We start from the raw sequence: 14,070 nt of genomic DNA, 5'->3' as shown, positions 1-14,070 counted from the left end.
CACTATTTTGTCGTTTGAGTTTTATGAGTTGATAATAGGTACTGTTTGAGGATTTTTGTTTGAGGATTTAAAAAATTATTGTTGATGGCCAATTGATGGCTTGTGAGTGGTGACCCAGTACACACTAGCCATTCAACTGTGAGCCAGAAGCCCTAATAAAACATGATGGAAAGGGGAAACAAGATGAAATGAGCAAAATATCATTAGGAGATCACCTGTGAATTTCTGACTTCCATGATCTTATTGCAGAGAACCACATATTCAGCACTGAATAGTTTCCATTTCTACCTACAACCTAACCTGAGTTTAGGTCTGTTTAGGCAACAGTGTTAACCGAGACAACATTGAGGAGTGAGTAGCTTAGGTAAAGTATGGTAAACTCAACGGCGCCCACACCAACAAGTGTGGTGAGGAAATTGGGTTCTTTGACTTCTAGAGGTAACCTAGTCTCTACTTCAAATCATAAATTATAATAAGTAGGCATTTCTAGAACTGACATTTTTAATGAACAGGGCTACAGTGTTATAACCCTACAGGTAATAGGCAAGGCTAAGTGTCTTTACAACTGGCTATATTTACAATGGTAACCAACACTTAATTTTGTTTCTTTGTAACCACATTTCTGGATAAAAACATGAAATGAGTAGCTTGTAAATGCAAATGTCTCTAGAATACCTTACATTTGGTGAAAATATTGTAAAGGAATTGCTTTGTGTATTCATGACCCAAAGCATATGTTACTAGAATGGGATGTATTATTTCAAAACTGTCCTTAGTTCTTGCTTTGATGATTAGATTTTATGCCTGAGTAATTACACTTTAGATTCAAGATGAATTATAAATAAGATGTATAATGGATTAGAGGCAATGAGTTGTGAAGAAAACCTCAGGTAGCTTATCATAAGAGAGAGGTCTTTATCCCCTAATCTCTCCTCTAAGATATTACTGTAATTATTGTCTGTTAACAGAAGCTTAAGTGAAATTCACAGGACATAGGTGAAGCCACCAATGCAGATAATAGTTTGTATGTGTTTCTAGTTTTTCTTGATTTTCTTCATATATCATTGGCTTCATTTGTATTTGTATTGGTTAATTTATATTTTCAGATAATGATGGAAAATTACTAAAATTAATAGGAAAGTATGTTTTAGAATTACTATTTAAAAAGCCTGATGATCATAATAAGATGAATTTTAACATTTCAAATCTGGAATGGAAGGTAGATTGCATTAAAATAATCTGCTACTCTGCTAATATTTTTGTTCATAAGTGAAGAGTATTCTTTAAATAAATGCAGAAAAATATAGCTGTAGTAACTTTCTCTTCAAGATATCTAAGGTCAATCTTGACTACTTAATATCTTGTATAGCAAAATAACATTGCAGAATTAGATAATGTTAGAACTTCAAAACCCAACCTGTAATTTTATAGACTGGATAACTATATAATAACTAAGGCCTATAGCAATTAAGGCATTGACCAAGGTTACACAGTGAGACAGCAGTATAGCCAAACACTCCCTGGGATAAATAAAATTCCACCTCTGGTCTAGAAAAATCTCAAATTCTATCTTTTATCTTTTTCATGCTCATTGGAAAGGTAGCATATTTTGTATGTGCCTCTGTCACTGCCTCATTTTTCACATCTACAATGTGTGTGCATATATATATTTCACGCATATTGGGTTGTGCATATAGGTACAATATATATACTTACTGGTGTATGTACAAATGTATACATGTGTATGTACGAGTTATGATTTAATAATGAGATGGATTATTTGGTCATTTATTAGATCAAAATAGATACATTCAAATAAATATTGCTGTTCAGAGCAGTCACAAAACTATAAAATTATTCCAAGGATATTTCACAGATATTTGCAGTTATTCTTATGAAATTTGTTTTCTGACCTGTGTGGAATTCATACAATGGCAACTAAGTTGAATGACATTTCAATTTACAAAGGAGCTTTTATATGTATGATTTCATTTAAATTAATCCTCATGATGATTCTATGGGTACAAAAACCCCAAAGTTCAGCAACAAAGAGCAAATGTCCTATTCAAGTGGAGAAGCTAGGGAGGATTCACCGAGACCAAACTCCTTCTTTCTTTTCATTATACCATGCCACCTCTCAAGAGAGTTATATTCATTGGTTTTAAGTGTACTTCACCTGCCTTGTGAGCCATACTTAATAAAACTTCTCAAATCCTATTTATAAAAGATATACAAGATTACAGTCCTCCCTCATTATCTGCCAGGAGATTAGTTCCATGAGTCTCTGTGGATGCTTAAGTCCCAGAGTCGGCACTCTCATATCCGCTGGTATGGCATTAGTAGATTCAACCAACCACGGATAGAATTTTTGATCTGCAGTTGGTTGGATCTATGTACTGGAAAACCGTGGAGGGTCCATTGTATATTTACTGAAAAAAACTCATACATAAGTGGACCCAGGCAGTTCAAACTCATGTTGTTCAAGGGTCAACTGTATTTATAAATAAATCAATAGTTAGATCTATAACTACTTATTCCATTAATAATATTATTAACCATATTGACTTTGGTATTATTATTATGACTACTACCAGGCACTGTGATAAGTGCTTAGGTTCTAGTTCATTTAGCCTTCATGTGATTCTTGGGCTGTAGGTACGGGAGATATTAAAAATATCTAACTAGTATGTAGTGGCCACCAACCAACCTGACTAAGGGGAAAGAATCCATGCTGTAGGGCTGCAGCAGGTCCTGGAGGCCCCTCCCAGGCCAGTCTTTATTTGTTGCACTGTGGAGAGGACTATAGGGTCTGCAGGAGAAGGGGTGAGTGTGGTGGCAGTTACTCAGGGGCTTGGAGATTTACCAGCTGAAGTTTAAGCAGGTTTACAAGCTGCACAAGGTCTCAGTTTTAGTATATGATGAAGTAGAGATTCAAATCCAGGCCACTTTTTCAGCAATTCCACCTCTCCCTAGATCATACTCTTCCTATTAAGATTTAATATTTGTAAAATTTAAATTGGTTCCAGAAAATAAAGATCTAGAAAATTTACCAATTCTGAAGATAGTCAAAGGAATATCCTAGAAAGTAAAAAATGCTTTTTTAAAATATAATGACTGAGTGACAGTGGCACTGTTGGAACAATTTATGTCCTTCTGAGAAGCCTATGTTAAAGGGAACAGTCTGATATTTATTGCCTAAGTTTTGTCATGTTCTATATAAAAACAATCTTTCAAATCCCAATATAATCTTGTCTCATAATCACTGCAGTTTAAATGTCTCTGTTCTGAAAAGGTGCCAAGAAAACAGATCAGATACAATAGAGGGGCCTTAAGAAAACATTCTTATTTCCTGACAGTTTCATATTTTTACAAATCTTTTAATTTTTATTAGCTATTCCCCTTGAGTTGTGATTCCTACTTCTAGGGAGCTATAACATCATCCTCTTCTTACTGCGTCTCATATTTTGAATGGAAGATCAGATAAAATAGGTTGAGGGTATGCCTGAAAGTAAAACTGATTGCAGTAAAGGTGGTCCTGGGAGTATTTCCATTTGGCTGGTTGAGTGGGGCTTGAGAAGGTTAGTTGGAGCCAGCTTACCTCACAGGACAAGCCAGAATAGCCCAGGGGACAATCACATCTTTCTATCAAGTGAGCTGGAGGAGTCATTGCTGTGATGCGTCCTTGTTCAGCTACCTCCACTGAGATTTCAGAAATCCTGGAACAGCGAGCAAATACTTAGATGGGGGTACCAGTAAATTAAGCTTACCTAGCAAACACTCAATCCTGAAAGAAGGGTCTTCTCAAAGTTTTGTCAACAACCACAAACTTGTTCTATTGTTTTGAAGCTGCTAAATTTCAGGGGCTCCGTGTGCCACATCTTATTCCAGCAACTTTGCTTCCTCAAAGGGTGAGATTACACATTAGCAAAATTTTCACATAAATCATAAAGCATTTAGGAAATCAGATGTCTGATGTCCTATTGAGAAGTTATTATAAAGAGTTTTCCTCCCACCTTTAAAAATGTGAGTGGCTTCAGGTAGACATGGCCAATTAGTTAGACATTTTCATTCTTTCAAACAGACAACCCAAGGTCATTCCCTGTTGGAAAATCTCCAGTCGTTACTAGTGAAATTGCTTTTAATTTGCAACTGGTCCCAATTTCTTGCTCTTGAATCTCTGAATGTCCTTTCAAGAACTTTAGAAAACCATCTAGGAAATGACTGAGCATAAGCTAGTAATATTGATAACTTTCTGAGGATAAAGAACCTCTCATATTAGTCTTTTGTTAACTTTATTGAATAAATCCTTCAAGTAACTTAACCCAACCTTCCTATTGGTGGAAAGGTCCTCATAATTGAAAATAATTATTCACAATAAAAATGTTGATACCCTTTGTAATAATTTGAAATTATACATTAAAAAATATACACAGTCCATAAACTCAGACTGTTTCATGACTAACTGGTAACATGAAATGTTCTGCAAATAAACTTTTAAACGAGACAATGAATAGTTTTGCTTCAATAAAATGCACCTCTAATAGCTTAAGGAGCTTGAATCATAAACTTTATAACAAGCATAGGTAGGTTTTATTGACACTGGATTATGAATGCACATTCTGACTTGGCTCCCATTGTAATCTACAATCTGAAGACCAGCCAGCCTTTATGAAACACATGTTCAGTTAAAATTCAGATTTCATGCTCCCTTCATTATAGGATGCACAGCAGTTGTGATCTGTAAATAAACCGCTCCCCTCCTACAAGAAAGACTCTGGGTTCTCTGAGGGAGTAGGAAGGTAACTCGGTGTTTGTTGCAAAGTCATCTCTGCTAGTATCTCATGGTATTTTATAACCTGAGGAGTTTCTAGCATCACCTTCCCTTCTCTGGCACATGCATGCACACAACAGACCAGTGAGTATTTAAAAACCAAGTGAAACCTGAATGGTGTTAGCAACAGACATTTCTGCAACATATCATTATTTTTCCTCAGGGAATCAGAGAGGAACTGTTTTGCTTGAATCAGGGATTTGGTCAAACTCAGGCATCTATTTAAATGAATACTGAAAAACAAAGTCGTTAAGTTCTTCAAATAAATGTAAGAGAGGACAAAAGCAAAGAAAAAAGAAAATTTCAGCATTGCAATATGTACAAAGTCAGAACCTCAAACCACATGTATAACAAACTCTCTGCTTCTGAGACTATTTAAATTTGTAACTGAATAAAGATGCAGCGTTATGTGCTAACCACTTTGAGAGGAAGACTCAAACATATCTCTGACCTTTGTCAAAATTCCACTGTCTTACAAAATCAAGTGCTGATCCACTGCTTTATTTGTTTTTATCGTTACTAGATGTTCACTCTAGTTTTTTTGAGCCTAGAAAAAGTGAAGCATTTACTTACTCTAGTGTTTAAAAAAAGGAACTCCTAAGCCAAAGGATATTATTTAGTGAGGTATATGAAATAAAGTGATAAGAGAAAGAGACTTATGGGGGAAAAAAATAACCTTACAGCAAAGAAAGGTGGAATTGGTGTGAGAGAGGCAAAGAAAGCATGATGAAAAATGCATGACAACACTGTTTCTACCAGATCCACTAACAAAATGTTCTGCGTACTACCAAACTTTTTTACTGAAGCACAGAACAATTTCAAAATAACATATTTTCACACTCACAAAGTCACCTGCTGTCTTCTAGGACATGCAAACCTGCTTTGGCTTCTGTCACCTAATTTACATTTGAAATTCTAAAATAATTAACAATATAACTGACAAGATATTTTGGTATATGTTTTTTAAAAATTATTTCATATAAAAGAATCTCCTGTTTGGGATTGACATGTACACACTGCTATATTTAAAATAGATAATGAACAAGGACCTACTGTAAAAAACAAAACAAAGAATCTCCTGTTAGAAATGAGAAATATGAAAAAAAATCAAAACAATATAGACTTAAAAGTAAATTTTGGTCCTTGATTTGGTCCTTACTTTTGGTACAATCAGAAGAGCAATATGGATCTTCTGCAACAAAGAAAGCATTTTCTGCTACATGTTTAACAGTGTAAACATTTGAAACATGTTTTTTTTTAAGGTATTTTATTTTATTTTCTTTATTTTTTAATTTTTAATTTTATTTTTTTAAGCATCTTTATTGGAGTATAATTGCTTTACAATGGTGCTTTTCTGCTTTTCTGCTTTATAACAAAGTGAATCAGCTATACATATACATATATCCCCATTCTCCTCCCTTTTGTATCTCCCTCCCACCCTCCCTATCCCACCCCTCTAGATGGTCACAAAGCACCAAGTTGATCTCCCTGTGCTATGCAGCTGCTTCCCACTAGCTATCTATTTTACATAATAGTATATATAAGTCCATGGCAGTATATGTAAGTCCATGCTGGGACGAAGTGAAACATGGTATTTTTATATTCATTGGTTTGTCAATGAGAGGGTTCATAATTTTGTTCTCTTTTGTTGTCCTGCACTGATCTACTATTTTGTTATATAAGATTATTTCTAAACATCTATTGATTTCATTTTCTTATAGACACAACAGAGAAGCTAATATGCCGGAGAAGTTGAGACTATGTGTATGAACTCAACTCAACTTTCTGCCTCCATGGCATACATTTAGCTACATCTGTGCAGTTCCTCATTTTATCTCATTAGATAAGTTTTCCCTTATACTTGAGGCACATAACCTCAAGTATACTCATGTATACTCATGACTTTGAAGAATCCTGGCTTCTCCATTATTTATTTTCTCTTTATTCTATCATTTTTAAATTTATATCTTGCTACTAATTCCTCCCCTTCCCCAGCCCCATGGTATATAAACATGCTTACTTCTCTCTCCGATTAAACAACCCTCCCTTGACCTTTGACACGGCCTCATTCCTCCCTTTTATGGTTTTGTTCATGGAGAACAATAGTCTACATTCATAGTATTAGGTTCATTGCACTCCATTCATTCCTCAAAACCTTGAGACTATTTCTGCCCCAGGACTTCACTAAAACTGGTATGAATGTCACCAGTGTGATCCTAAGTGTCAGTTTCAAAGAGCCTCCTTTTAATTGTCCTCTTTGGGTCATACGACCATACCTACTGCCTTATAGTATTCTCATCCGTTGGCTTTCATGACATTCATTCTTGTTCTTCTTCCGTGTACTTTCCTATTCAATGTGATTCCCAGTCTTTTCACATCATAAGGCACAGGGAAAATGGCAATATAGTATGGCACACTGGGGTGAACAGATGAGAATGCATATGGTTGGGAGAGACAGGACCAACTTGGCCCTGCCTGGTTCCCCTGACGGTTGAAGGAGGATACCTTCTCAGCAATCTTACAACCTATTTATAGCACAGCAGTGAATTCTCTCTACCCTGCAGGACATCTTCTCCTGAATTTCTACCTGACATCTAAAATTCACCATGTCAAAGATCAATTCAATATTTTTTCCCCTTAATCTTGCTTCTGACTCTGTTTCCCTTTTGGGGGGAATGGCAGTAATTTCCACCAGATGACCTGGATGCCATCCTTGACTAGTCTTCTATCATCACACTCCCAAACCAAACTTTTAAATCTTTGTTGATCTCTCTTATAGACTCTAGAATAAGAAATTAACTTGGATATTCATTATAATTTACCTGCTTTGTCTCATGATATTTCCATAGGTAGCCTTGATAAGAATATAATGGATATCATATAGCACATCCAAGAAGTCTTCACGGGTCACAGTTCTACTGATTCGAGGATCATCACCATAATATTTCCATTTTTTCTGTTAACAAGAAAAGAAACTACTTTGCCAAAACCGAGTGCAAATCCATTGGCATCCTGGCACCCAACAATTAACCACCTTACCTCTGTCATTTCAATTTCATGTCTTGTCAACTGGCCAATTAGAGGAGCAGCCATATGTCTGACGATAATTCTCACATGACTAGGAGTCCCACCTCGAATGATAACTTGTGGGTTATATGTAGAGAAACCTGTCTCTTCCCGAGCCTCAAAATAGATTGTGTACTTGAGTTTGCCACCATAGGCCATCAACTGATAAAACAGAATGAGGAATGATGAGTTAGAAAAATCTTCAAATAACATTATTCTAAAAACATATTTTATTTTGTTCTCATGTGACTTCAAAGTTCTCGTCCTTACCTTCTTTCCTTCAAATTGTTCTGGAAGTTTCCAATAAAAAGGTTCCAAATGGAGATCTTGTCTCACCAGATCCATGTGTGCAACAATCTCTGGATGTTGAAAAATGATGCCTCTGGTAGTTGTGTGCTGCAGCGCCTCATCCACCAGGGGCAGAATGGTCTGCTCAGGCTTCAGAGTCACCTGCATGGGATCAAAACACAGCAGGGGGCTGAGTTTAAGTCTTTGGAGGCCTGCTTTAAACTTAACCTCCAAAATTTACAAGCAGCTCATGCAACTCAATATCAGAAAAACAAACAACCCTATCCAAAAATGGGCAGAAGACCTAAATAGACATTTCTCCAAAGAAGACACACAGCTTGCCAACAAACACATGAAAGAATGCTCAACATCACTAATCATTAGAGAAGTGCAAATCAAAACTACAATGAGATATTACCTCACACCAGTCAGAATGGCCATCATCAAAAAATCTACAAACAGTAAATGCTGGAGAGGGTGTGGAGAAAAGGGAACCCTCTTGCACTGTTGGTGGGAATGTAAATTGATACAGCCACTATGGAGAACAGTATGGAGGTTCCTTAAAAAACTAAAAATAGAACTACCATGTGACCCAGCAATCCCACTACTGGGCATATATCCTGAGAAAACCATAATTCAAAGAGAGTCATGTGGCACAATATTCATTGCGGCTCTATTTACAATAGCCAGGACATGGAAGCAACCTAAGTGTCCATCGACAGATGAATGGATAAAGAAGATGTGATACGTATATACAATGGAATATTACTCAGCCATAAAAAGAAACGACATTGAGTTATTTGTAGTGATGTGGATGGATCTAGAGTCTGTCACACAGAGTGAAGTAAGTCAGAAGGAGAAAAACAAATACCATATGCTAACACATATATATGGAATCTAAAAAAAAAAAGTGGTTCTGAAGAACCTAGGGGAAGGACAGGAATAAAGACGCAGATGTAGAGAATGGACTTGAGGACACGGGAAAGCTGGGACGAAGTGAGAGCGTGGCATGGACTTATATATACTACCAAATGTAAAACAGACAGTCAGTGGGAAGCAGCCGCATAGTACAGGGAGATCAGCTCGGTGCTCTGTGACCACCTAGAGGGGTGGGATAGGGAGGGTAGGAGGGAGATACAAGAGGGAGGAGATAGGGGGATATATGTATGTGTATAGCTGATTCACTTTGTTATAAAGCAGAAACTAACACACCATTGTAAAGCAATTATACTCTAATAAAGATGTTAAAAAAATAAAAGAGTGATAGACTGCATGTCTATCTGCAGCCCCATCCCCTTCTGATGAACTGTTCTCATGAGAAACAGAACTCATGCACAATGAACAGGTAGGAGAGGGGATAAACCCTTCTGACTTGTTTGCATAGTGAAACCCACAACATCTGTGAAAACTGCTCTTTTACACTAACAATAAGTAGAGTTTAAAAGTAGGAAGAGTTAAAGGAAAATTAAGGCAAAAATGAACTTTTTTCCACCTTAAAGAGCGATGATTCTCTAAGCTTGGTTGGACTAAATGTGCAAGTTCTGGTTTTCATTACTGCATGAACACACATCTATCTTCCCACTCTGGTGCCCTTGCTCTTCAGAAGGCAGCTTCTTCCCATCCCCAAACATAACATTTCACTTATAATGTTTTCCTTTTTCACTCGACATCTATTTCCTTATCTGCAATAAATGAACTCTTTTAAAGGCAGGATAAAAACGATATTTACTCCAACTGTCTAATGGCACATGGCCCCTCTACCAGTTCTAAACATGCGCAGGGGAAAAGGTTACTTAAATGTTTTGCCATTTCCTCCTACCTGTCAGTGCCTGGCCAAAAGACGCCAGCAGGAACTAACATTATACCATTACATGGCTCAGCAGTTCCTTACTCACCCACGTATGGATCAGTCCTTTTGCTTCAGAGCACTGAGTAGTGGCGCCAAAGCAATAGCAGCTGCTGCAGCCAAGTGGGTTCTTGGCCTCAAGTCCAAATTTTCCAAGCCGGCACCTGTCACAGCGGATGCCTTCCACATTCACCTGAAGAAAGATGAGAGATCCCCAGAGTCCATACGGTGACATGGTGAGAGAAATAAACTCAAGAATGAATAACAGGAGCACATTTTAAAGACAATTAAACAAAAAATAAAAGAATGCTGAATATCAGACTCACATCTCAAATAGCATATGTAGTTAATCTCTTTGTTAGCATGGCATGGGTCTAAAAAAATGCTTTATTTATAAATACATGCATTACTAAGGATATTGTATGTTGTTTTTTAAATTTAGGCAGCACATTTCCCATTATTCCACTGTGAGGAATATGAAAGAGTCATGAGAATTTTGAAAGCAAAATAAAGCTGTAAAAAACAGGCAGGATGTTAAAATATAGATTTAAATAATTATTATTGAATTACACTGTATATATGCACATATAGCATGTATTAAGTATAATCATAATTATAATATGTAACAATGCAGCATCATACTTTGTGCTTTGTCTAGGACCTTTAATGACAGAACCTTCCATTTTCCTAAATTCTCAAGACTCTTTACAACCACTCCCTAGATTTCATCTTTCTGTTTCCTCTGACTCTCTTTGCATATACGCCAAGACACATATTAATCAAACTGTCAAAAATTAAACACAAAGAAATCATATTAAAAGCAGCAAGGGAAAAACAACAAATAACACACAAGGGAATCCCCATCAGGTTAACAGCTGATCTCTCAGCAGAAACTCTACAAGCCAGAAGGGAGTGGCAGAACATAATTAAAGTGATGAAGGAGAAAAACCTGCAACCAAGATTACTCTACCCAGCAAGGATCTCATTCAGATTTGAAAAGATACTTCTGATACAGTCTTTACTGCATTTATCCTGGGACTGATTTTCCAGAAATATCTAAGGGAGAAAAAAATCCTTCTTACCCTTTTTTAAAAAATTTTATTTTATTTTTATTTATTTTTGGCTGCGTTGGGTCTTTGTTGCTGCACGCAGGCTTTCTCTAGTTGCAGCGAGCAGGGGCTACCCTTCGTTGCAGTGCGCGGGCTTCTCATTGTGGTGGCTTCTCTTGTTGCAGAGCGTGGGCTCTAGGCTCGTGGGCTTCAGTAGTTGTGGCTCGTAGGCTCTAGAGCACAGGCTCAGTAGTTGTGGCGCACGGGCTTAGTTGCTCCACGGCATGTGGGATCTTTCCGGACCAGGGCTCGAACACATGTCCCCTGTGTTGGCAGGCGGATTCTTAACCACTGCACCACCAGGGAAGCCCTTCTTACCCTTTGTAATTGGCTGTTTTCCTACATCATTTAACAATATTAATGAGGACTGAAATTTGCATATAGTCACTGTTTGTAATGTCAGTGCTTATACGTGATGAAATTTTACTGAACTTCCACAGCAGTATATCTATTTTTCAGTGTACAGTGATTGCGGATTAATTTGAGGAGAAATTTTTTTTAAATAAACCTTATCATTTAGCTGTGATTTTCTCTGATGATGCTTAAGAGAACTTTTTCTCTCCCACATTATTCTTGTTGAAGCAAAGTGAATATGTAAAGACAAACTGAACTTTACTGTCGAAAATATATCATTTATACGTGCTAGAAAAATACGTTGGGTTTTGGTTGAAAATCAGTTCTTAAAAATCAATGCTTATCTGTATGCTAGAAAAAACTGTGTCTGGCAATGAATTTTCATTTGTCTGTCTGTCTGGCCTAATGATGCAGGAATAAATAACTGAATGAAGTTAAAGCTGAGCAATGGAAATAGAATTGAGTAAGGTTTTTCCTTACTGAATTTCGGCAGCACATACCTTACAAGTACACTGCCCAGTCTTATCGGTACAGGAGCATTTTTTAGTCTCTAAATCACAGGTTGAGTCATCAGTCCCTGGCAGGAAGCAGTCACAGGGATTGCAGTGAGGGTAGTTCCAGTGGCCTCGATTGCACTCTGTACATTTTGCACCAGAGAATTTGGGACGACAGTTGCATTGCCCCGTGTTTATATTGCATTGGAAATCCAAGGATCCCACCGAGCTGCAGTTACAAGGCTATGGAGGAGATAAAAACAGCAATGATTAACATCATTTCATGGGCAATATCTTTAAATTTTAATTCTAATGTTTCTATGCTTCCATTAAGCACATATTAATCATATGTCTGTTATATGCTTTGTACTGTTCTAGTTTAGTCGCTTGGGAAACATCAGTGAACATAATGTTAAAATTGCTTCATGCATTTACTAAAATATATGAGTGTCCAGAAACCATAAAGCTATTGAATAAGAAAGAAACTGTGTTTTCTCTGTCTTTGTGGTGAGCAGGAGTTAGGTATAGGTTTTCTTCAAATACTTCTTACTTCAGAGATCGAACTTTAGACAAAGCCATTTTACCTTATTATTTCATTTTTATAGCATTTATTGTATAGAGACATACCTTACAATCTAATGTAGGGAGAGAAGTAAATACATAAATATAACACAGTGGAATAAGCATGATATAATAGGGAAAACGCAAAATGCTATGAGAACGTATAAAAAGCACCAAACCAGATGTGGGGAAGCCAGGGAGAATTTAGAGGAGAAGTGATATCTAGGATGCTGTGTTTTAGAGTTAGGTTTGCAGAAAAGCCCAATCTGAGGTACTTTGCTGGTAACCTTTTTTCTTCTTCCTAGATATGCATAGGATTTTCTCTTTATATATGTAATTTGAAATTTTGCTAGAATTTTTTTTATGCTCATTCCAAACCTTTTATTTTAAACACTAAAAAAAAGGTAAAAGTTTAAGCAATTAAAAAGTGATGAGACCATTAAAAAATTCCTATTGCTAGGGTGATGAGAGGCCCTTGGAAAATTTTAACCTATACAAACAAATAAGACTGGGTTAAACACATTCCCGAGTATTGAAGCTATTAAGATTATTAGACTGTGAAATATGCTGCCAAGGAAGTGCCAGATCCACCACCTCTTGAGACACTTAAAACTCAACTAACAAAACAGTACAAAATGTATTTCCGGGAAAAGGAAACTAGCACAGAAGGGGATCAAGCTACTAATTCAAGATATCTTTTTGTTTTCCTTCTGATATTCATGTTTAAGCAGCTACTTTTTTTTTTAAGAGGGAGGAGATATGGGGTTATATGTATACATATAGCTGATTCACTTTTTTATAAAGCAGAAACTAATACACCATTGTAAAGCAATTATATTCCAAAAAGATGTTAAAAATATTAAAAACATAAAAAAATTGAAAAATAAAATAAAATGATTCCAAGTTTTGCTAGAATTTTTAAAAGCTTGAGTCTTTTTAAAAATTAATTTACTGGAACATGGTGAGTTCTTTCAGTTTGAGAATAAAATTGTTCTTTAATTCAGTGCTACTTCTTCAAATTTGTTTTTGATTTCTACTTCTGTTCTAATTTATCAATATTCTTCTTCAGGATCATTTATAATTCTTAAAGTACATCATTTTTGTCTGTCTGCCAAATCAATAATATACTACTGTTTTCTGTAGTCGTTTCCTTATTTGCCTCTCAAATTTGTTCTCCATTTTGTCCTTTCCATTCTACACCATGAAAATTCTGTTGTATGTATATACCACCAATACTTATTTTAAAAACACTGCTGCATTTTTAGCTTCTTTTCAATAATTTCTTTATCTCATCTCATCAACAATCTTCAATTGCTGCTCATCCACATTTCTCTTTGTCTCCTATTGCTTAAGGCTCTCTGTTTCTGATTTACAGCTCATAGTTCCTTGCATTTTAATTAAAATTCAAGTGGATTTCTAAATGTTATTTAAGGTCTTGGAATACATCATTTTCACAGATCAGCTGTGCCAGTGATTACTCTGCTGTCTCTGAGCTCTAAAGTCACTCCTCCTTGCCCTGCT

General features: G+C 36.3%; 1 protein-coding gene across 1 annotated transcript in view; it reads right to left on the bottom strand.

The window, feature by feature from the left end:
• LAMA2 (laminin subunit alpha 2) overlaps nucleotides 1-14,070 on the bottom strand; it is a 611,700-nt gene that overhangs the window by 181,575 nt on the left and 416,055 nt on the right. Inside the window, exons 23-28 of the mRNA XM_081251375.1 lie at nucleotides 11,995-12,231; nucleotides 10,081-10,224; nucleotides 8,168-8,347; nucleotides 7,871-8,059; nucleotides 7,654-7,787; nucleotides 3,599-3,716 (exon numbers count right to left, since the gene is read on the bottom strand). Coding sequence (XP_081107501.1) covers nucleotides 3,599-3,716; nucleotides 7,654-7,787; nucleotides 7,871-8,059; nucleotides 8,168-8,347; nucleotides 10,081-10,224; nucleotides 11,995-12,231 — 1,002 coding nt within the window. The remainder of the gene's footprint in view (nucleotides 1-3,598; nucleotides 3,717-7,653; nucleotides 7,788-7,870; nucleotides 8,060-8,167; nucleotides 8,348-10,080; nucleotides 10,225-11,994; nucleotides 12,232-14,070) is intronic.

Source organism: Mesoplodon bidens (genome assembly GCF_964165515.1).
Source record: "Mesoplodon bidens genome assembly, chromosome: 12".
Lineage (NCBI taxonomy): Eukaryota > Metazoa > Chordata > Mammalia > Artiodactyla > Ziphiidae > Mesoplodon > Mesoplodon bidens.
This window is presented reverse-complemented; position numbering and strand designations above follow the sequence as displayed.